At 37.8% G+C, this 24,474-nt stretch overlaps 1 protein-coding gene across 1 annotated transcript in view; it reads right to left on the minus strand.

Annotated features, from left to right (window-relative positions):
* The window catches only part of MAN1A1 (mannosidase alpha class 1A member 1), a gene marked incomplete at its 5' end in the record, with an annotated part of 170,800 nt that overhangs the window by 9,049 nt on the left and 137,277 nt on the right, over window positions 1–24,474 (minus strand). Inside the window, 5 exons of the mRNA XM_029943218.1 lie at window positions 6,198–6,370; window positions 7,112–7,331; window positions 12,286–12,401; window positions 19,266–19,359; window positions 21,272–21,395. Of these exons, the coding sequence (XP_029799078.1) occupies window positions 6,198–6,370; window positions 7,112–7,331; window positions 12,286–12,401; window positions 19,266–19,359; window positions 21,272–21,395 (727 nt within the window). The remainder of the gene's footprint in view (window positions 1–6,197; window positions 6,371–7,111; window positions 7,332–12,285; window positions 12,402–19,265; window positions 19,360–21,271; window positions 21,396–24,474) is intronic.

Genomic DNA, 24,474 nt, shown 5'->3' on the forward strand with positions numbered 1-24,474 from the left:
TTCCCGGACCACAGCCAGCTGTCTGGGATGAAGCCTGGAGTGAGAGCAGCTGAGACACACCAGGGAGCTCCCAGTGATGCTGCCCACTGTGGCTCAGCTGAAAAAAAGGAGGGCTCGGGGGTGTGACACAAGGGAATAAAGTGCCACCACACCATCTAAGTCTATGATTTTGTGCTTTAAAAAAGGCAAGCACCCCAGCACTCCTCTGTCCCCACTACACCTTAAGTTCTAGCAGAAGCACTAGTGGCAAAAAACAAGGGCAGGTTTGGGGGGACACCTGTGTTGTGGCATAGGGAAACAATCTTTATTTTTTCATTAAAAACATTTTTTAGTGTTTATTTTTGAGAGAGAGAATGAGCGAGTGGAGAAGAGGCAGAGAGAGGAGACACAGAATCCAAAGCAGGCTCCAGGCTCTGAGCTGTCAGCACAGAGCCTCACCTGGGGCTCAAACCCACAAGCCATGAGATCATGACCTGTGCCGAAGTTAGATACTTAGCCGACTGAGCCACTCAGGTGTGCTGACATAGGGAAACAATCTTACATCATATGCTATGCTAAAATTTGACAACAGATAAAAATCCTAACATCTGAAACCAAGTTATTACCCCACAAACACACACACACCCCTGAAGAACCAAGCAAACCAAAGCTCCTCATCCACATGGCAATACACTTTACTTATTTCCATTTTTGATTCAGTTCCCAGCCACATGCTTTTCCCACTTTACCATCTCTAAAATTGGGATGTCATAATTTAATTGGTAGTGTTGTGCTCTTTTAGTGGTACATAAAATAATGCTGTTATCAAACACCCTTATCCATTAGGGTGTTTTACATTTAATGATACATACTATACCTGATTATTTTCAATTAAAACTGATATTTGCAAGGTGACTATTAGCCTTAATTCTTTTGCTGGACTGTTGAAAACCAAAATGAGTCTCAAGTGCACATGGCTCATTTTCCAAGATAGATCACACACTGTGGCATAAAACAGCCCTCCATAAATATAAATGAGTTGAGATCAAAGCATGCAAACTTTCAGATCACAATACTATGAAACTTGAAATTAACCACAGGAAAAAGTCTGGAAAACCTCCAAAAATCTGGAGGTTAAAAACCACCCTACCAAAGAATGATTGGGCCAATTAGGAAATTAGAAAAGAAATTAAAAAATATATGGAAACAAATGAAAAAAAATACAACAATCCAAAATCTCTGGGATGCAGCAAAGGCATTCCTAAGAGGAAAGTATATTGCAATCCAGGCCTATTTCAAGAAACCAGGAAAAGCACAAATTGAAAATCTAACAGAGCACCAAAGGAACTAGAAGGGGAACAGCAAGAGTACCCCAAACCCAGCAGAAGAAGAGAATAATAAAGATCAAGGCAGGAATAAACAGCATAGAGTCCAAAAAAACAGCTGAACAGATCAATGAAACCAAGAGTTGGTTTTTTGAAGAAATAAACAAGATTGATAAACCTCTAGCCAGGCTCAATAAGAGACAACACCCAAATAGACAGAATCATGAATGAAAATGGATCTATTACAACCAATCTCTCAGAAATATAAGCAATCATCAGAGATTACTATGGAAAATTATATGTCAACAAACTGGACAACCTAGAAGAAACGGACAAATTCCTAAACACACATGCACTACCAAATTCAAGAGGGAAGAGATAGAAAATCTGAACAGACCCATAACCAGTGAAGAAATCAAATCAGTTATCAAAAATCTCCCAAAGAATGAGCACGAGGCCAGATGGCTTCCCAGGGCAATTCTACCAGACATTTAAAGCAGGGTTAATACCCATTCTTCTCAAGCTATTCAAAAAAATAGAAATAGGAGGAAAACTTTTGGACTCATTCTATGAAGCCAGCATTACTTTGATACCCAAACCAGACAGAGACCCAGCAAAAAAAGAGAACTACAGGCCAATATCCTTATGAATACAGATGCAAAAATATTCAACAAGATACTAGTAAATTGAATCCAACAGCATATAAAAAGAATTATCCCACCATGATCAAGTGGGATTCAACCTGGGTTACGGGGCTGGTTCAATATTCACAAATCCATCATTGTGATACATCATGTTAATAAAAGAAAAGTTAAAAATCATATGATCCTGTGGATAGATGCAGAAAAAGCATCTGACAAAGTACAGCATCCTTTCTTAATAAAAACCCTCAAGAAAGTCAGGATAGAAGGAACTTACTTAAACATTATAAAAGCCATTTATGAAAAGCCCACAGCTAATATCATCCTCAATGGGGAAAAACTGAGAGCTTTGCCCCTGAGATCAGGAATATGACAAGGATGTCCACTCTCACCATTGTTGTTCAACACAGTGCTGGAAGTATTAATATCAGTAATCAGACAACAAAAGGAAATAAAAGGCATCAGAATTGGCAAAGATGAAGTCAAACTTTCACTTTTTGCAGATGACATGATACTCTACATTGAAAACCCGACCCACTCCACCAGAAGCCTACCAGAACTGATCCATGAATTCAGCAAAGTTGCAGGGTATAACATCAACATACAGAAATCGGCTGCATTTTTATACACCAATAGTGAAGCAATAAAAGAGAAATCAAGAAATGGATCCCATTCACAATTGCACCAAAAACCATTAAATACCTAGGAATAAACCTAACCAGGATGTAAAAGACCTGTACGATGAAAACTAAAGAAAACTTATGAAAGAAATTGAAGAAGACACAAAGAAATGGAAAAACATTCCATGCTCACGAATCAGAAGAATAAACATTGTTAAATGTCATTATTATCCAAGGCAATCTACACATTCAATGCAATCCTAATCAAAATTGCATCAGCATTCTTCTCAAAGCTAGAGCAAACTATCCTAAAATTCATATGGAACCACAAAAAAAAACCTGAATAGCCAAAGTAATATCAAAGAAGAAAACCAAAATGGAGGCAGCACAATCCCAGACTTTAGCCTCTACTACAAAGCTGTCATCATCAAGACAGAATGCTATTGGCACAAAAACAGACACACAGACCAATGAAAAAGAATAGAGGGCCTAGAACTGGACCCACAAATGTATGGCCAATTAATTTGTGACAAAGCAGGAAAGAGTATCCCAGCCTCTTCAGCAGGTGGTGCTGGGAGAACTAAACAGCAACATGCAGAAGAATGAAACTAGACCCCTATCTTACACCATACACAAAAGTAAACTCAAAATGGATGAAGGACCTGAATGTGAGATAGGAAACCATCAAAACCCTAGAGGAGAAAGTCAGAAGCAGCTTCCTTGACCTCAACTGCAACAATTTCCTCCTCGACACATCCCCAAAGGCAAGGGAATCAAGAACCAAAATAAACTATTAGAACCTCATGAAGATAAAAAGTTTCTGCACTGCAAAGGAAACAATCAACAAAACTAATAGGCAACCGATGGAACGGGAAAAGATAGTTATAAATGACATATTGGATAAAGGGCTAGTATCCAAGGAACTCACCAAACTTCACAGTTGAAAAACAAATAATTCAGTGAAGAAATGGGCAGAAGATATGAACAGACACCTTTCCAAAGAGGACATCCAGATGGCCAACAGACACATGAAATGATGCTCAGCATCAGTCATCGTCAGGGAAATACAAATCAAAACCACACTGAGATACCACCTCACACCAGTCACAGTGTCTAAAATGAACAAATCAAGAGACTATAGATGCTGGCGAGGATGTGAAGAAATGGCTACCCTCGTACACTGTTGGTAGGAATGTAAACTAGTACAGCTGCTCTGGAAAACTCTCAAAAATCTCTCAGTAGAACTCCCCTATGGCCCAGCAACAGCACTGCTGGGGATCTACCCAAGGGACACAGAAGTGCTGATGTATAGGGGCACATGTACCCCAATATTCATAGCAGCACTTTCAACGATAGCCAAATCATGGAAAGAGCCTAAATGTACATCACCTGATGAATGGATAAAAAAAGATGTGGTAATATATATATATATATACAATGGAGTACTACATGGCAATGAGAAAGAATGAAATATGGCCATTTGTAGGAAAGTGGATGGACCTTGAGGGTGTCATGCTAAGTGAAATAAGTTAGGCAGAGAAGGACAGATACCATATGTTTTCATAAGTCTAACAGGAGAAACATAACAGAGGACCATGGAAGGGGAGGGGAATGGGGAAAAAGAGATAGGGAGAGAGAGGGAGGCAAATCATGAGAGACTCTCGAATACTAAAAATGAACTGAGGGCTAAAGAGGGAGGGGGCAAGAGAAAGGAAGGTGATGGTCATGGAGGAGGGCACTTGTGGGGAAGAGCACTTGGTGTTATATGGAAACCAACGACAATAAACTATATATAAAAAAAAAAAAGAAAACCAAAATAATTTCCTATCAGCCAACCTTAGATGAGCCTCCATTTTTAATATGGTTTTTCAAGGAAAGGTTTAAAGAATGTGTAATTATCACTGACTAAACATACTTAGAAAACTTTGCAAGAAAAAAAAAGGGGCTTAAAAAAATCATTATTACTTAAAATGATTAATGACCAGTGATAAGACACACTCTACACGAAGTGGGTATTAAGCAAGATTTATCAATGACTTCCAAAGATACTAGTTAATAATTTACACAAAGGCAATATATTCAGTTTAGATTTCCTGAGAGAAGTTTTTATTTTTTTAAAGTCTGTTTGTTTATATATATAGAGAGAGAATGAGTCTCACAGAGCCCAACAGGAGACTCAATCTCATGAATGGTGAGATCATGACTTGAGCCAAAATCAAGAGGTGGGGACTTACTTGGCTGAGCCACTCAGGTGCCTTGACAGAAGTTATTTCTAGCCAGTTTTTAAAGACAGCTAACTTTGTAACAGAGTGTTAAAGAGGAAGAGAGTGTAATTCAAGCTTTGGCTTATTCTTATCGCTTGGTGCCCCACCACAACTCCTTCCAGAATAACAGCTGTTAAAAATAGACACCATTTGATGCATGTTCTGGAGGGCACATCCGCAGGCTCCAGCACTCAGTGTTCACCAGATTAGTTTAGGAAGATGATATGCCTATTCGGCAGGAGAGACCCAAGGGGTGAGAAAGACAATTAAAACAGTGTATTGGACAGATGGAAAGTTTATAGATATTCAGAGAAACCTGAGATCAGTGAACAAATATTGTCACACAAAGTAGTTCTATAGGTTCTTTCTAAAAGTTAGAACTAAGTAGCTAATTTATTCTGTGAAAGAATTTCAATCTAAAATTGATCTGGAGGATAGAAAATGGAAAACCTTATGCATGTGCCCTTAGGAAAACAAAACTTAGGGATGGAGAGACTGATTTCCTACAATTGCTGGATTTACAGAAAACTGATAATATTGGAATGATAGGGAGTGGGTCAGGGGGTGCCTTATATCAACTCTGGAAAGTTTTACTTACAATTTTCAGAGGAATGAGCAAGAAATGACCCAGGCCGGGCTGGTCTCACAGAAGAGCTAAACTGAGCTGTATTTGTAGGACTGGACTGGTTTTGTCTGCTCAGGGAATTTTTGAAACTGGTCTCCATTTGTTTTTTTATTTTAATAGACTCTAACTGAATTCTCTCTTCTTTACATTCCCTATCCATAAATACAGCCTACCTCAAACCCTCAATCGACTCACATGCACCTTGCTACATTTTGTGTGTACTAAATTGCGATTGCTCTGCTGTTCCCGAATAAACTTTTTTTAAAATATAATTTTGAGTTTGCCTCAATTTACCTCTTTATTTAGGGTGAAACTCTAAGTACAAGCATATATTTTCATTTCAATGCCCAAAGACTAATAACAACAACAAAAACAAAAAACCAAAGACCAGCTTCTTGAAACAGACAACAGACAGAAGTGATTATCCCCAAGTTGTCAACCAGTCCTTGTGGAATTAAATGATCCTCATTTCTATGGCTGTGGGAACTTAATTTCATCATATGCTTTTCTACACATCTCCTTCAATATCACAATATGTATATTAATATCATTGTCACCTGGAGCAAAGCTGAAGCCAGGGGTATAGGATGACAACTGAAAACACTCATTCTTAAATTGGGAAAATGTCTGATTAAAGCTTTAAAAACCATAGAAAAGTTGATATGCTAGACTGATAGGAATCATTGAACATTTTTTTCCTGAGACATTTATGAACAAGAAATATAAGCAGATTAAAATATCACCTCTACGGCTTCCCAGGCCCACTTCCGGTACTTTGGATCATGAGTCAGTCGCCACATGTACATGTAAGTCTCAACAACCTCTGGCCGCAGGATGTAGTATTTTTCATTTTGTCTTGTAGCAATGGCTTCAACACCGCCATCGAATCTGAAAGCTTCTGGTCCCAGCTTCATAACTAAAGAGCATGCACAGTGACAAGGGTTATTGCCTTGGACACCGCTTAGTTTTATAACTTAAATGAAACTAGAAGTACTTTACAACATTCAAGAGAGATGCCAAACCAATAATTTAAAAAATGGTTATAATATCATATAATAAACCATATTCAACATACTTTTAGAAGATAGCCAGCAAAGAGTCCTTTTTAGAAAATGGCAATGATCTTTTATTTTCTTTCATTTAACAACCATTTACTGAGTGTCCCCCAGGTAAATACAAGGCACCACAACACTCCTTATTAGTTTGCTGGAAAACTAATTCTAAGTCATTATGCCATACATTATGTTACTTAACCTTTGTGCTTCAGATTCCTATTTTGTAAGAAGGGATCCAGACTCTATTTCATGGAGATACTCAGAAGATTAATAATGGTTTATAGAATACTAAGTGTCTTTTGCAGCTCGGAGATTCTCACCCAATGTCATTTACCTAAAGCAGGGTCAATAAATTAGACTGGCTTAACCCTTTATGGCCTCAAATTTTGTTCCTTGGTAAACTAAGAGTAGATATTTTTATATAGAAAAGCAGAATTCCTTAAACGTAAAAAAATATAAATTCCCTTAAAATATTAATCATGAGCTTCTAGTTTCATGAGGCACAGTGGACATTCTTTTGATGGCAGCACGATGATGATGTTTCTTATGAATGAAATAAAAACGTGGGAATAGATTGAAAACAAAGAATAATATGTACTCACATGTGCGATTGTAAGATTCATAACAGGTTCGGGCAATTTCAGCCCCGAGCTGAAGGTAGTGTTGGGTCAGGCCTGCGGGAGCATCGTCTGCCCCGAGTGCAAACATGCCTCCGGCAAAGCAGGTCAGGTGGCCCATCTTGTGTTCCAGGAGGCCCCCCTTCCACTCCGCGATGTAAGTCAGTCCCCTACTAGACTTGCGGATCAAGTGAGTCTCAATTGCCTGAAAATAATAATAATTTTCAACATTTTAAAATCTCCTCTCAAACTTACATTAAAAACACTCTCAACACTAAGAGAGGAAAAGGACATATCCTCACTCATGGTTTGAGTTTGGTGGTATAAATCTGATTCAACCTGAAATTTTATGCTATTTCTTTCTGTATCATCCTCTAGTGTATGCCTTATTAGTTTGGTTATTAGAATTATCACTGTCGGGACAACCCAGTTGGTTTTGCCTGAGTCCAAACACTTGTAGTCCTCATACAACAAAAGCTGTCTGCTTCTCTAAGATAGGCCGCCACTGGTGTAGATGTTATGCTTAATGTATTTCCATTTCCACAATGGAGAAGCAGCACAAAGCACAGGCCCTAGGGTGGATGAAGAGCAGAGCGCATTTGTATATGCAATCAGGCTGGTGGTATTACCCTTCCTTTTCTCTCTTAGGCTCAGAGGGTGGCAAAACTGAATGGGAAGGATGTGCTGATCTTGAATCTGTGTGTTTGGCCTCAAATTCCAGCTCTGACATTTAATAGCTGTGAATGTGGTGGGTAATTTGCTTACTGTATCCCCAAATCTCAGTATCCTTATCCATAAAATGAGAATAGTAGTATCTACTGAGAAAATTCAGCAACATTTAATTTAGGAAGCAGTCAGTACTGTCTCTAGCACTTGATAAAGTTCATTTATCATCCTCATTCACATCTCCATTGTGGTACCATTTCAATTAAATTCCTACCTAATAATTATATTAAAAAGTACATTAGTGTAAAATAAAAAAAAAAGTTAAAAAGAGACACATGAAAAGATGCTCATCATCACTTATCATCAAGGAAACACCAATCAAAACCATGATGAGATACCACCTCACACTTGTCAGAATGGCTAAGATCAGCAACACAAGACACAACAGGTATTGGCGAGGATGTGGAGAAAAAGGAATACTCACACATTGTTGGTGGGAATGCAAACTGGTGCAGCTGCGATGGAAAACAGTATGAGGTTTCTCAGGTAATAATGAAACTACCATATGATGCAGCAATCACACTACTAGAGATTTATCCAAAGAATACAAGAAAATTGATTCAAAGGGATACATGCACACCTATGTTTATAGAAGCATTATTTACAGTAGCCAGGTTATGGAAGCAGCCCAAGGGTCCACTGATTGATGAATGGATAAAGAAGATGTGGCAAGAAGAGAATAGTATTTAGCCATAAAAACAAATGAAATCTTGCCATTTGTAATGACATGGATGGAGCTAGAAAGTATAATGCTAAGTGAAATAAGTCAGTCAGAGAAAGATAAATACCAGATGGTATCACTCATATGCAGAATTTAAAAAACAAAACAAACAAGTACAGGGAAAAAATAGACAAATAACGAAACAAACTCTTAACTATAAAGAACAAACTAATGGTTACCAGAGGGGAGGTGGGCGGGGGGATGTGTAAATCAGGTGATGGGGATGGAGGGCACTTGTTGTGATGAGTACAAGGTGATATACGGAAGTGTTGAATTATTATAACATACACCCGAAACAATATGACACTATGTGTGGACTGACCAGAATTAAAATAAAAACTGAAAAAAAAGGAATAAAGATCTGTAAATCAGTGGAAAATGATGTTAACAAAAATGATCTATAAAGTATCTTTTATTTCTGCCACAGGATTGTTGATATTTTTTTCAAATAGAAAACATAAATCTTATATTTTAAAAAGCAAAAATGAAATATAATCGCTTGGAATCACTAACTTCCAGCTACTGTAACAGGAAATATTTTTTCCCTCCCAATTACTTCATAGAAGAAAAAGAGCTAAGAACTATGTTTATACCTGTTACACTATTATTAAAATAAAGAAAGTTTTTTAGGAAGCACATGTGGGAATAGTACATACAGATAAAACTTTTAATTGAGAAGAATGAATGAAAGTGAATATACAGACAGATAAAACCTTTCCTACCTTTATTGGAAATAAATACATGAAACCAAAATGGCAAGAAATAAATGAACATACTACTCTGCTCATTAACTGTGGTTAGCTAGTTTTACTGATGGTCTAGTTATATTAACATTTCATTCTTATTCATGCAACGGAACATCTTAACTATTTACACTTCTCATAGCACAAACTGCAGTAAAGTTCTTGAGGCAGATACTTGTTCATCACCCAAGAAATTATTCTTTCTACATGGCAAAAGTTATTGCTTTGGAGCATGGATTAGTGAAACATTATGACCCTGTTACAGATCCTGAATAAAGTACTCTTTTTTTGGCATGGTTCTGACCAAGCTGCTGCCTCTTAAAATAAACTACAATGAAGTTCCAAGACTTTCAAAGCAATGTTTGTGTGACTGGGAAAATGTAAATAAATATAAAAGAGGAAAAAATAGTCTTTAGTGGCTCTAAAAAAAGTGTCAACTCTACAGAGAATTGCTTAGGAAAAAAGAATATTACATATGTTGTGATTTCAGTCTTCCATATTTGAAGGGAATTAGTTTGATGAAACCTTTAGAAACTTAAATGTCTAGCACGTCATGGGCCCAGCAACCATTCACTCCAACAGCCCTCAGGTAGAATGAACATCCACCACTGTGCATTCTTAGTGTGGTCTCTGGAGAAGAACCTAACAGCCAGCTGAAAGTGCAAAGTATTTTGTTATTAAAACAACCAAAGTAAACAGACCATGCTGGAATCTGATGTTTTCCAAAATCCACTTGAGGCTAAAACCAAAGAACTATATCCCCGGCAACTCAATTTCCAGAACAATAACGTAAAGGACTCTCTCTCCTTAATAATAATGCTTTTTTAAACTACAGCTTAGCAGAAAGAAACTTTGCTATATAAGACATCGCTACCTCTCAAAATCAGAAATGTAATTTTTCTCCCTTTGCTTTCTAAGTTGAAAATGCATGGGCTGGAAATGTTTTTACTATTAAGAGAAACAGGAAACACTTTACTTCATTTGTTCTTAATGGATTTTCCTGTCCATGGTTTGTCTAAATACGATATATTAAAAGCTGTTTGGGTATAGTCTAGAAACTGGGGGAAAATATTTAAAAGCACATTTTTAAGGTGATGTTTCAAGATCTTAGGGGACCTTTTTCAGATTAGAATAATTAAAATATCTACCAGGATAGCAATGAAAAAATTGACCTAACGGAAACCATATGGTATGGAGAAGAATTCCCTAGCTTTAAGACCTGAAACCTCATAGGAATGATGAAAAACAAACCTGGTGAAGAATATGTGAACCATATTCTTACTTTGCTTATGTTCATCATGCACCTTAACTGAAGGCGTGCTAAACCAAAGCCAATCTGCTAAGGGCATTCTGGTTCCTGTATGTCGGGTAGTAAAGAGCCATATCTGCCATACTTACTGATGCTTCTTACTGACCTTGGGAGGGACCCACAGAATATTAATTCAGTCTGGACAACCAGAGAAAAGTAAATTGCATTTGTATTTCAATGAATAAATTGGACTATGTCTAAATTACCCAGACCTCCTTCTCAGGGAGACTAATTTTAGAACTATGTCTACATTATTGGAATTATAAACTTCCAATTTTCTCCCCTATGAACTAATATTTTCAATTATAAAAAAGTTTCTAAGTAGTCAAAAAAGTCATTTTTATGAGGATTTAGCCATACATTTATAACATTACTTGAGATGCTTTGATAATAATATTAAGAAAATGGGTTACTATATAAATACTTATCAATTACAAATTACTCAGTTCTGCTAAAAAAACTTTGTTCCTGAAAAGCTGGGTATGAGTTCAAGTATTTTATATAAAATAATATTATTCTTTTAAAGCTTTTTATACTTTGAAATTTTATTTTCAGTTTTGACTGAAGCATACATTTGCTTGAAGCTTTGTTCACTCTTACACTGGCCACCTCTTATAGACTTTGCTAAGCAGTTTCTAACTTACTTTACTAACTTACTGCACGTAGAGAATATTTAAATGTACTATGGAAATGCTTATTCACAAATAAATCCATAGTGGTGAGGTAAAAAGAAACAAGTGTTGACACAAATTTTAGTTTGACGTTTGGTTCTACAATCAACTTTTTCTGAGGTTTAGTTTTCTTATCTGTAAAACCACATACATAATATCTAAACTACTGGGAGGAAACAAACACTTCATTTAAAGTATCTGCCTAACATACCACTTAGCACACAGCAGGCATTTCAACAAATATTTGTTTCCTCTCATTGCTCTTTCATTATAAAGGATCATAGGAAACTATTAATTAGTTCAGGTTTTTATTTGAGATTACTGTCTACTTATCTCTGGAGATAGGTTTATTTGAAAGAGAGGTAGCCATTAGCGATACCTGTAATCATGGGAAATTCCTTTCTTCCTTTTCCTTCCTTCCTTCCTTCCTTCCTTCCTTCCTTCCTTCCTTCCTTTCCTTTCCTTCCTTCCTTTTCTTTCTCCCCCATCTTTCTTTCTTTCTTAATGTGTATTTATTTATTTTGATAGAGAGGGAGGGAGAGAGAGAGAGAGAGAGAGAGAGAGAGAGAGAGAGAGAGAGAGAGAATCCTAAGCAGGCTCTGTATTGCCAGCGAGGAGCCTGATGCAGGACTTGATCTCATGAACAGTGAGATCATCACCTGAGCCCAAATCAATAGTTGGACACTTAACTGACTAGCCACCCAGACACTCCTTGGGCAATTTTAACTTTGTCAATTTTCAGAACACAAATTTAAGATTTATTCCTTCCCATGATTTTGTGACTCATGTAAAATAAAACACTTTCAACTGCCCTGTTAGAATGGAACGTAAGTGTGATTACTATTGTTATCTAAGCAGACACTGAACTCAGCCTAACTGGAAATATTTCATAATGCACTCATGTGGTATTCCATTTCCCATCAAATGGTGATTAATATGCAAGTTGTAAGTTATTTTAGTGGCAAAGATCATTTAAATATTGTGTTTACCTGAACGGCATCAAAATACATCTTCTTAGCTTCTAGATCTGTCTTGTCAGACATTAACCACGCCTTTAGCAAATATTCATAAAAGCTGTCTCCGAGTCCTCCAACTGATACATGATCTGCAAAGAGAGGAAAATAAATTTTAGAGTGATTCAGGCTTTAATTCAGATAATGCAGCAAAATCACATTAGTAACTAGGAGGCAAAAGTCTATGTTAATTGCAACTCGATGTTACATTTAAATTCCAACAAATCTCTTGTTTTCAGAAAGATATTCTGAACTGAGCAGATGTGCTGTTAACTAATGTGATACACTCTAAATAATTACCAGGGTAGTTTTGTAAACATGAAGATAGAATACACATAATCAACCCCAATTCTCAAAATTTGTTTCTCTAGTTAAAACTACCAAATTAAAATGTTTCACAGTACATATTCAGATAAATTTTTAATTGGTTTAGCTCTCATTAACATAAAGAATGTCAAATACTATGAGTATTAACAAACCTTAAAAAGACTGGCATATGATAAAATGAAGCAGCTCAGCCTCTTTGATTATTATTAGGTAAAGTTTCTAGTGTTATAAATCTGGAAGGTCAAAATCCTTTAAGGGCAGCTGGTAAGAAAGAAGATCGGGCAGGAGATGTTCTTCCTGATACTCCATTCCTACACTCATCCCCCACTTATTAGGCCAGATCCACTATATATAGTATCACAATTTTTTAACTTATAGGGTAAGTATTCTCATTAAAAGTGAAAAAAAAATTAAGGCTTAGCGAGGCTAAATGAGATTGCAGCACTGGTAAGTGCCACCTGACTCCACAGCCCACACACGGTCTCGCACTTGGAACTTCTTGCTCTCTACCTTGTGACACTGAATGTATTCTTTTTCCTACTGCTTGATTTAATACTTTAATTTTTTAAGCATATTTACCTACAAAATCAGAGACATAATCAATTTGGAATATCATTCCTAGAATTCATAGAGAATTTGAGAACTAATAAAACAGCCTTATTTTGGAAATATGGATTTTAAGTTTCATAACTTAAACCTAATTTTACATAACTATTTAAAAATTTTTTTAAAATGTTTATTTTTGAGAGAGAGAGAGAGAGAGAGAGAGAGAGAGGGAGAAAGAGAATGAGTGAGTGAATGGGGAGGGGCAGAGAGAGAGAGGGAGACACAGAATCTGAAGCAGGCTCCAGACTCTGAACTGTCAGCACAGAGTCTGATGTGGGCCTTGAACTCACAAACCTTGAGCTGAGTCATGACCTGAGCCTAAGTCAAACGCTTAATCGACTGAGCCACCCAGGTGCCCCAACCTAACTATTTTTTAAAGTAAGACCTTTGTTGTCTTTGTCATATAAAAGTGAATCTGATTTTACAGCTATTGAGACAATTTTCTCCTGACACCTACCCAACAACTCCACTTGGAGGCTTATGTGGGACAGGATTAAACAGGCTAAAACTGAATTTATTCTCTTGTTCTTCTCAACCTTACCTTCTGCTGTTGGTCCCTGTCTCACTAAAGTAGTACCATCATCCTCCCAAATGTATAAGTTAGACATTAGAGAGTCACTCTTCACGTCTCTCTCTCTCCCCTATGTCCAGAGAGCTACTGAACTCTACTAATTTCACCTCCTTTACATCTCTTGAATCCATCCACCCTTCTGTCCTCACCAATATGATCCTGGCCAAGCTACCAATATCCCTTGCATCCGAGTTTTCTGTGGCCAACTGCTTGGCCTTTTGTGATCCAAGAGCATGCAGCTGTTTACACTTAAATTAATTGAAAGAAAATAAAACAATTCAGTTCCTCAGCCATGCTAGTGCTCAATAGCTACATGTGGTCCTTGGTTACTGTATTGCACAGGAAAGATATAGAACATTTCCATCGTCACACTGAGTTCAAACGGCAGGTCCACTCCATGAACACCAGAATAACTCTTCTGACATGTGAACTGGATCAGCCCTAATTGGAAGACTTAAATGGCAAAGACTCAAATCCTGGGTCTTCCGTGACGGTGAGGCCCTGCGTGGTCTCCGTCTTCCCCAGATCACCGTCAGTTCTGCTCCGACTGCTTTCTGTCCTCTTGCCATACGGCTCTTCTTTTGTTTCCTCAAAACCAGCAAGCTCTATTGCAGGAATTCTAAAGGCATGGTTCTCTCTGCTGATGTGCATTCCCGGACTCCTTTCCCTTTCAGTAGTAATTTTTATTCATACTTCATATCTAGGATCAAATGTTGCTTCCTCAAAGATGCTTTCTTTCCCTGACCCTCACCCACTGGGTTCCCTCACTATACACTTTTTGATAACACATGTTTACTACATTTGGCAATTTCATAAAATGGTGGAATTTTTTCTCTCTCTTCTCTACAAGATCATGATCCAGAAGGACAGGGACTAGATCTGCCATGTTGCCTGGTCCACATCAGCCCCTGAAAGTAGCTCGCATATTAGGTACTCAGTAAACAAATGATGAACAAAGCAAAATTCTTGTAAGTCAATTTTAGTAAGGACTATACCCATTCAAGCTAGAAGGGTTATATTTTTACGTAGTGAAATATGTGATTTTTTATTATTGCAGAATGTCTAGATTTGCGGTTTTAATTTTGACATAAAATTAGTGTTTTTACACTTGTAAGGCTGATTCTTAAAACAGCAGTGTTTGAAGTGACCTTTGCAATTTCCTAAATAAATTACCACAGAAACCTCTGACATTTACAAACTAAATACACTAAGTACTATCTCATCAATAACAAGCCCTGTTGTTATAAACATGATTGCAGGAGACAAATGCAAGTGATGCATGGTAAAGCAAATCACTGTCTGGTTACTGTCAGAATAACAAGGTCTAGATGAAGTAATAGGAAATGATGGCCATGGTCCAGACATGCCCTTCAGAGTTCAAGCACTGAGAGCTGAAAGCTAACAGCCAGAAGCAGCTTCATTTTTCTCCCCCTCGGGTTATGATCCTATAATGGATAGAAGAAGCAGGTTTGGGCAATTGATGATTTTTAAAAAAGGAAAAGGGTTTTATAATAATGTATTTGCTTTAATTAATTTTGGTAAATACCAGAAAATTTTCTACATTTTATTTCCTGCCTATAGATTTTTTATATTTGGAAAGAATCAGAATAAAGAACAGAGAGGAGAAAGGAGAGCAAGCTTTTTTGATACCTTAGCATTTCACTCACTAAGCTTTCCACAGTTTGGAGGGCTGTTTGTGTTGGCAACAGGATTCTGTGTAAATATTTAGTGGGTGTGGGACAGAACATGCCTGATTTTATCAGCAGGAAGGGACCGCCCACTTCTAGAAAGAACATATATGGTATTTTTATTCCCAAATGTTCTAAAGGTACTATGATCACTCAAATATTATGCTCTTCTCTATAGATGGCAGTTTACTCTTTCCTTCCCAAGAGGAACAGGTCCCATACAAGGATGCCTAATATTTAAAGATATAAAACAAAACAAGTTGCAAAAGAATCAAGACCAAAAGGATTAAATACTCAGTATCTTTAATTTTTAATATTTTGTACACTTCATCTGAATCTGAACCTCTCAAAGCATTCCCCTAATGATGCAAGTGACACTATATCTATATTAATCAATGAAGAACGATAATTTTTCTGTCTACAGACACAGGGTCCCACAACTGGCCTCAATAGTTGCAAGATCTCTTTATATTATCAGGACCTGATGCTGTCTCAGACACAACTGAGGAGCAGGAGCAACTGTTAAAGGAGAATAAATAGAACCATTATTAAATGCAGATACAGAAAGACAGACCAGATACACAATGCATGAGGATTCATAAAATTCAAGTAAGCAAACACCTACTAGATGCAAGACATAGTATGCCGGGCTAACAAATATTACTAAGGCATAGTCACTGGCCTCAAAAATTCTGGTCCCTAGGAAGATGAGGATGTATACAAATCACTTTGAAAAAGACAATGATAGGAAAACACCCAAGTGCAGGAGAAGAAGGGGGTGAGTAGAAGGAAGTGAGTGCTAACAAATTCCAACCAGGGTCTTGAAGAAGAAGGTCCCCCAGAAGAAAAGGCAATTGAGCTGGACCTTGGTAAAGTCAGAAGAGAGGCAAAGGGACAAGGAAACAGCACAAACCAAGATCTGGATATGGCCAAGCGGGCCTTGATTAAAGAATGAAAAAAACAAATGGGTCTCCCTTGTGGCTAGAACACAGGGTGGAGGTGCAGGAGGAGGAACGGACATGAGACTCATCATCCCTATTTGTCTGCCATCAGGAAATTGGCCCGTGAGCAATCCAAATATAAAGAGCCCTTTGTACCAGGAAACATGGCCAGATACACAATATATTGGTAATGTAGAAGCTGAAGCTGGAAAAAGTACAACTGATACTTTCTGTCCGTCTTCACAGTGACTTCTAAACCACAGGAAGAAAATAACCAAAGAGAATCTTCTCTGGTCCTTGTACTCAGAAAGCTATTCACATTCTATTTTATTTCAAATACTGTAATGGTCCTCAAACTTTCAGTCTCAGCACCCTTTTACATTCTTAAAAATTAAGAAATACTCCAAACAACTTCTTTATGTAATATTTATAAATATCTGCCATATTGGAAATTTGATTTAAAATATTTCAATTAAAATATTTTATTCATTTAAAATAATAATACAACCATTATATTAAAAAGTTTTTTTCATAACCCTGTTATATTTTGCAAAAGAAAAAATTAGTGAAAAGACTGACACTGACTTATATTTTTATAAATCTTTTAAATTTTTGCTGTACTAAGAAACAGGTAGATTTTCATATCTTTTGGATATTCATCCCACTACTATATGTCATTCTGGTGGAAAAGCACAAAGAAAATTCAGACTCACACAGATGGAAAAAAGAAAGGTATTTTAAGAATCTTCTCAGGTAAGTATGCATATTTTTCTTTGATACTAAAACAAAACTTGACAAGTGGTTTTTTAAAGGTTAAAAAATTTTTAAAGGTTAGTTGTAAGGTGGAATTAGAAATCACATCAATGAATTTTTGTACTGTTACATTAAAATCCATTGGTCTATCTTGTACTTCAGATGGATCTTCTTTCTCACATGATTTTGTAATAGCGTATATTAGTCATTTGGGAAACACTGGTTTGCTGAATTATGCGATCTTCCAAATGCTGACACAGTTCACTGTAGAGTATCAAAAACCTATTTGTTAATATGAACACCAATCTCATTCTTTAAGTATTGGTTAAAGGCAACAAGGTCATGGTAGCATATATACATTTCCTGAAATTCTAATTTTCATTTAGAAACTCAAATTCTGTGCCATGGCACAGACATCATCAGTTTTTTGAAGTGACAGTCTCATTTCTGAGAACATGTCTACCAGTTACCCAACTCCAAATAATCAAAGTGTGTTTTCAGTTGTTCTTTCAAGTAAAAATGGTAATGCATGAAGCAGTGGATGGCTGTCAGCCCACAACTTGAACTATCACACAAGTGCTTTTCTATGCGGCAAACACTATTTTCTATTATGCAGCAAAGAAGATATTCAATGGCTGAGATTTACCAGATTCAATAATTTTTTCACTAGTGGGGTCTGAGTGGCTAAGTCGGTTTAGCGTCCGACTCACGATTTCGGCTCAGGTCATGATCTCATGATTCGTGAGCTGGAGTCCCCCATGGGCTGGCTCTGTGCTGACAGTGAGGATCCTGCTTGGGATTCTCTGTCTCCCACTCTCTCTGCCTCTGCTGGACTTGTGCTGTCTTCGTCTCTTTCAAAATATATAAATAAACTTAACAAGTATTTTTTTCATAAAAAACATAAGTGACTCTGGCATATTTTTATTTCTTATTGTCAATGAAGAATACGATGATTAGTACTCTCTGGCTCCTCTATCATGGTTCTCTCTGTGGCCTCAGTAGTTTTACCCACCGTTGCTTTGCACATGTCTGTGAAGGAGGCAGAAAGTCTTAGTATTATTATAAAAATAGTTCTGACCTTGTGGACTTCCTGAAAGGTCTCAGGGACATCTGGTATATGTAGACCACACTTAGGCTAAGTGGCAACCTTGACTATGGTCTTGTGGTCTCAACAGCATGGAGATGCCTATCTTCCACAAGCATTAAAACACAGATTTTAGCACATTTTTTCCCTACTAAATTATTCTTCGAGAAAAGTACTTCTAAAGTGACAGTGAGGCATAATCATCTAAGAATATAATTTTAAATATAAAGAAAAGACTCAAGTTAGGATAAAATTGTAAGGCATTGCTAACATCCCCAGCGCAGCTAGGCACCTCACTTAGTATTCTGCGCTTGCTCTTAGTTGCCGCGTTAATCTACCATTTTTTTTCCCTGCAAATCAACTTAAGAACATTTCTTTCAACTACTCTGAATCTTCATACCACTGATCAAAGTCCCTAAGGGATCTGAAGTGAGGGTTTCGTGCATAATACTTTCTCCTAATCTGAAGATGATTCTACTGGGAAGAAACCTTTATCTGCCGGCTTAAAATTAAGTAGAGAAAACACCCTGTTTGCTCTTTCAATTTCCTAACCCTTAAAGATTCAGGTTCCTCTCTCATCTTGTAGCCAAGAAGAAACAAAGAAAATGCTACAAAGTAGAATGACGTAGCTATTCTTGTGCAAAATGCTGTTAGTAGCACAAAGGAACATGTTTTCTTCATCCCCGTGACTAGGTTGTTACAGGTTACCTCCCCACACAACCTGATCAGATCGTCCCTTCCTGATTAATAATTTAAATGTGTTTACAGTGTCATCATGCTCACAGTTACCCAGGAAAAATAAGCCATCCAGATTCCCAGTAACACTTCCGTCTGTCTTACAACAGACGTGTGAAAGGAACCATGTCTGCTTTCCCCTTTTTGAAACACTCCTCAAAAAGACTTGTGCTTTTTTGTGCTCCTTCTCTGTTACTAGAACAGTGCTGGGTACCATTAAGAGCTAAAACAATTCTAGTCTTTCGACTTACATTGACCCCACTGTCCACTACTGGGATTCAGATAGTTAGGGTAAAGGCCTTGTGGTTTTTCCAGGTTGTTCAGCACTGTTCGAATATTCATTACCTACAATAGAAAATGAAATGTTACTATGAAAATTTAAAAAACAATTTTGGTGCCATTTTTCTCTTTCTCCACTCCATTTTTTCCATGCTAGGAAAGAATTTAGAATCAGAACACAGATAGTCACCATCGGCTTATAAAAATAATCTCAGTGAGGGAATACAGGCACACTGATCTGCCAGACACTGTAGAAGGAACTAGGGATTTATCAGTGGATAAACAGAGGCATTACCCTCTTGGAATATGCATTCTTGTGGGAGGAGACAGATAATAAACACATAAATATGTCAGGTGGTGATAAATGCTGTGAAAAAGTAGAGAGAGCAACGAGCACTGAGCACTGAGAGAGTGGTGTGAGTGGGGAGCTGCACGCTTAGGCAGGGACGGCCGGGGAGGCTGACGTGAGGGGATTGGAGCAGGAACTTAAAGAATCAAAGGACCAACCATGCGGAAAGTTGAAGGAAGAGCAGGCTAGGCAGAGGGAGGTGCAAGGACAAATGCCTTAAGGAGAAAGTGGGTTTGGCAAGACCACTGAGGCTGGAGGAGAGGAGGCAAAGGGGAGAATGTCAGAAAGCGGAGGAGAAAGGTAACTAGGGCCATATCATGCAAGCCTTGTGGGGCAAAATGAGGACTTATTTTATTTCAGGTGTGTTGGGAAGCCACTGAAGTCTGGTGTTCTTGCAGGATAGGTGTGGCTGAGGGTACTGCAGACTCCAGGTGAGAGAAAATAGATCCTTGGACAGGGTGGCAGCAGAGTCACAGGACAGAGCCAAAGCATTTCCTGATGGATTCGACCTAAGGTCTATTAAAAAGAGGAGCCCGGATGTCCTTAGATTCGTGGTCTGAGCCACTGGGTATATACTGAGGTTCATTTACCCAGATAGTGAAGATTGAGGTAGAAACAGGTCTGGGGGTTGAGTCTGAGGCATTTTTAAAGTAGTAGCTCTCTTTTAGATCTCTTAGTGGAAATGCTGGAGAGAGTTCAGGACATGCTGGGACTGGAATTACAAATTTGGAGTCAACAGCACATAGATAGTATGTAGACCCATGGGATTGAATAGAATAATATAGAGAGTGAACATAAAGAGGAGGCCCAGGTTGAGTCCTGGAACTTTCTGATAGATACTTAAAGGTTGGGGTGCTGAGAAAGATCCAACAAAGGAGGCGGAGATGAAGCACTCCCCTGAGGAAGGACGCAAACCAGGGTAGCACCATAAGCCTGCAGCCCCATCGGTGTCTTGCAGAGAAGAAGTGACTGAGTATGTCAGATGCTGGGAGGGTGATGAAGACAGGGGGTGAGAATAATCACCAGACCTGGTAATGTGGAACTCACTGGTCACCAAGACGGGTGAGGGAAAGAAGCTGACTGGAAAGTGTTCAAGAGAGTGTGATACAAGAAGAGGGGTTCACAGAGACACCCCTCCCAAGGAATTTTGCTGTAAAGGGGAGCTGAGAGCTGGGGTAAAAGCTTAGGGCAGAAGCGGTGGGATGAATATAAATTTACCCAAATACCTATGGGTTTGTGTCTTGAAAATTAGAAATCGATTCAATGGCTACCTCAAATTTAAATTATACTTTGAGTCTAAAAAGTCTTTCACGTACGTGGTTTATATAGTCCATACAACACTATATATTTTTAGGTAAGGAAAAAATTCAGAAAAGTAAAGAGACTGGCTTGAGGTGTAGAGAAGCAGACCTGTATCCCAGGCTGCCTCTCACGGAGTTAGAAGGTGCCATGGAAGGCTGCCTGACTACTGTTTGGTAAAATGAAATGCTGCATGTAACAAAACATCATAAAGAACTATATTAAACTTGATTGTTCTTTTCCACATCCAATATTACTAAATCTTCCAGGAGAGGATATTGTTTCTCCCAAGTTGAGCTTTGCAATGCAAGGTGTACTGGAGAATCTCACCTTTTCAGCAAAGATGGGGTTTCCTGATAAGTGGCTCAAGTGTAGAAACTCCAAATGCAGAGTTCCGAATTCTGCCAAAATACTGCTGCCTCCTGAGGCCCAGGGCCAGTTCCTTCCAATCCCACTAAAGAAGAGAAGAGAATGAAGAGTTATGGCTCAGACTAATGTCAATTTTTGCAGCTCTAAATAATAGAAGTGAAAGAGACAGCTTTTGAATAATGGCATCTCAGCTAATAGTCCACTCTGGATATTTAAAAGTATCCGGCATTGTTGGCTTTGGTTATTGGTTTCAGGCTTTGATTCTTATCTACAAATTGAAAATCAATATTGACTTAAGTCAGAAAAAAAGTTGCTATGTGCTTGCTGTTGATGAACAAATATTTTGGAAGGTACAGGTGCCATAAAGAGACACATACCCATTCCAAGTCGAATATAAAACATCCCCAACTTGTCCCAAATCCCACATACAGCCTTCCAACATTTTAATTAATTTCAGTTTGAGGTTCCAGGGACTATTTTAGACATTCACATTATTTTTCAAGTTTTTTTCTGATATAAATTTCATTGATTCATTGGTCATAAACTCATTGTACCTCTCCCCAAACTCTCCCTCCACTTACTACTTTCTTTTGTTTTTCTTTACACTATTTTTACCTATTTTCTAAGTATATTTCCCAGAGCACTCACTTATTCTCTGACCCATTTAATCTATGTTCAACACAATTATGTAACTCAAATCTGAAAGAGGTCAAAAGGCATAAGCTTCAAAAATTATTGCCTCATGGCTCATCTTAGAGAGGTGGTTTTTAAAAAGAGTTAGTCCTAAACATACATAACACATAAATACACATAAAATAGCTTTGGAGACATGGCCATACTCATGGTACAGTGTATTTTTGGTCATCCACTTACAACATAAAGACTTATGTGATATTAGAAAATAAAGAATCAAGTCAAGGACTTGACCAATAAATCCCCTTGCAGAAAGCTGAAAACCCACATTTTGGTTTTAGTTTAAATGTGGATTTACTGCATGCCTACCATTTGCCAGAGACTATGTATGGCATTGGGTTAAAGGATGATGATAGTCACTCTTTCCTTAAAGACCTTATAGTATAAATGAGAGAATGACCTAAGCATAGATAATTCTAATTAAAGATGGTAAGTGCCAGGATAAATGTGTGAAAAGTTCTCTGAGAACCTAGAGCGAGGACATATAATCCTACATGGCAGGTGGGCACAGAAGACTTCTTAAGGAGCAGACTCTGGAGTGATATTTGAGGAATGAATAAGAATTAGTGAGGGAAGAATGGTGAGAGGGAGCATCTGCGTATTGAGAGCATACAGAAGGGCTAGCCAGGAACTGGAAGAAGCTCCTGATACTGGCTAGTGGAGGGAAGGGAAGAGAAGGCTAGGAAGTCCAATTGGGGCCAGGTCTTGGAGGCTTGTGGATTTCTCACTTTCCTCCTTTTCCAAATTGGCTCCATTTGAACACTGTTCTTGGTGTCCCCTAGATTTCCTCCCTTGTTCGTTTTTTGCTTTAGATCATTCACAACCCTGGGTAAATCCTTCTAGCTGTCTTAACCTCTGTTGGAGGGCTGCTCAGTAATGTTGAAGAAAAGGAAAATAGTAAGGACAACTGGTCTTTGAAATTCTAGGCTGGCCTCACTCTTGCTCTGTTTCTTTTTAGAGCAAAACTTAGATTTTATCTTCTAACACAGACTTATAGTATACATAATAAAAAAGTCAACAGAAATAAAAGAGGTCTGAAAATCACACATTTATTTATTTAAAAAAATGCTTTACCTTTATTAAGTTCTGGGAATGTAAATCAGTTTCTATTTTCATGGTTGGCTTAGATGAAAGGAATAGCCAATCATACAAATAGTATGAACAACTACTTTCAAATTTTATTAACATATGGCAAGTGCACATAGGAATTGGTCATTAGTTTGTTTTCATATCTTTTTAAAATTCCAACCATTCCATCACTGACCAAAGTCAATAAGCCTAATGAAGTAAAACTAAAAATTTCTATGTTCTAAAGAAACTATTAAAATCAAAGCCACAATACCAGAGTAAGAGGGAATGAGGACTTTGTCCTGGAGAGGGAAAAAGATAATGTGCTAAGAAGGCAGCCCAGTTTGTAGACCTTCAAATACCCGTTCTTTTCAGTTCAGGGTATGAGGGTGTGGTGGCAGTATCACCTGGCACATTCAAGTGGTATGTATTTACTAATCTACAATTCAAATTACTTTTGTGTTCATGCATTTATTCCCTGCTATTAATGTGGATAAGAGATACACTTAAAAAATTTCAATATGTTAAAAAAGTTAAGATTTAAAAAGGGTTAGCCCTGGGTGCCTGGGTGGCTCAGTCAGCTGAGCATCCGACTTCAGCTCAGGTCATGATCTCACCGTTTGTGGGTTCGAGCCCCATGTCGGGCTCTGTTCTGACAGCTCAGAGCCTGGATCCTGCTTCAGATTCTGTGTCTCCCCTCTCTCTGCCCCTCCCATGATCACGCTCTGTCTCTCTCTGTCTCTCAATGATAAATAAGTGTTCAGAAAAAAAAGGGTTAGCCCTCTTTCTTCTTTGCATTCATATCAGAAGGAAATGAACACACTTCTCTATCACTGTTCAATTACATAGGGAGCAAGAACAATTCAAAGGATATGTCACTCTAACAGGAAGAAAGCTAGGTTTAGAATACATGGTATGTTTATATGAAAGAATGGCTTTGTTTAATATCCTTTCAACCTACAGAATTAATGTATTTCAGTAAATTGGTAAGATCAATAGTTGTGCTAACTCCTAAATATGTGAGAAAAGGATTTCAAAAAGTTAGAGAGAGCATCGTTATATCCAGATATTGAATAAGGTCACTTGCCTTTTCTTAGGCAAAGCTGCAATGACTAGAGACTGGTCTGGGGGAGAGCGTGGGGCACACACCATAGATCATCACCGCTAAAATAGGTGTGTATTGGGGAAAATGGCTGCCTGTTTGCACAGCCAATGTGTACTGAATCAGAACCAGTTTTAGACGCTTATAGAATGATTTCGAAGGTATTTCTAAGGTATAGAATGATTTCTAAGGTATTGAGGAATCAATATTTTTAGATGGCTCTAATTTCTACACTTGATCTTAGCCAAAAGGCCGAGAAGCGATTAGATGGCTCTAATTTCTAAACTGATATATACAAACA

The sequence above is a fragment of the Suricata suricatta genome, chromosome 7, assembly GCF_006229205.1.
Source record: "Suricata suricatta isolate VVHF042 chromosome 7, meerkat_22Aug2017_6uvM2_HiC, whole genome shotgun sequence".
NCBI classification, from domain to species: Eukaryota; Metazoa; Chordata; class Mammalia; order Carnivora; family Herpestidae; genus Suricata; species Suricata suricatta.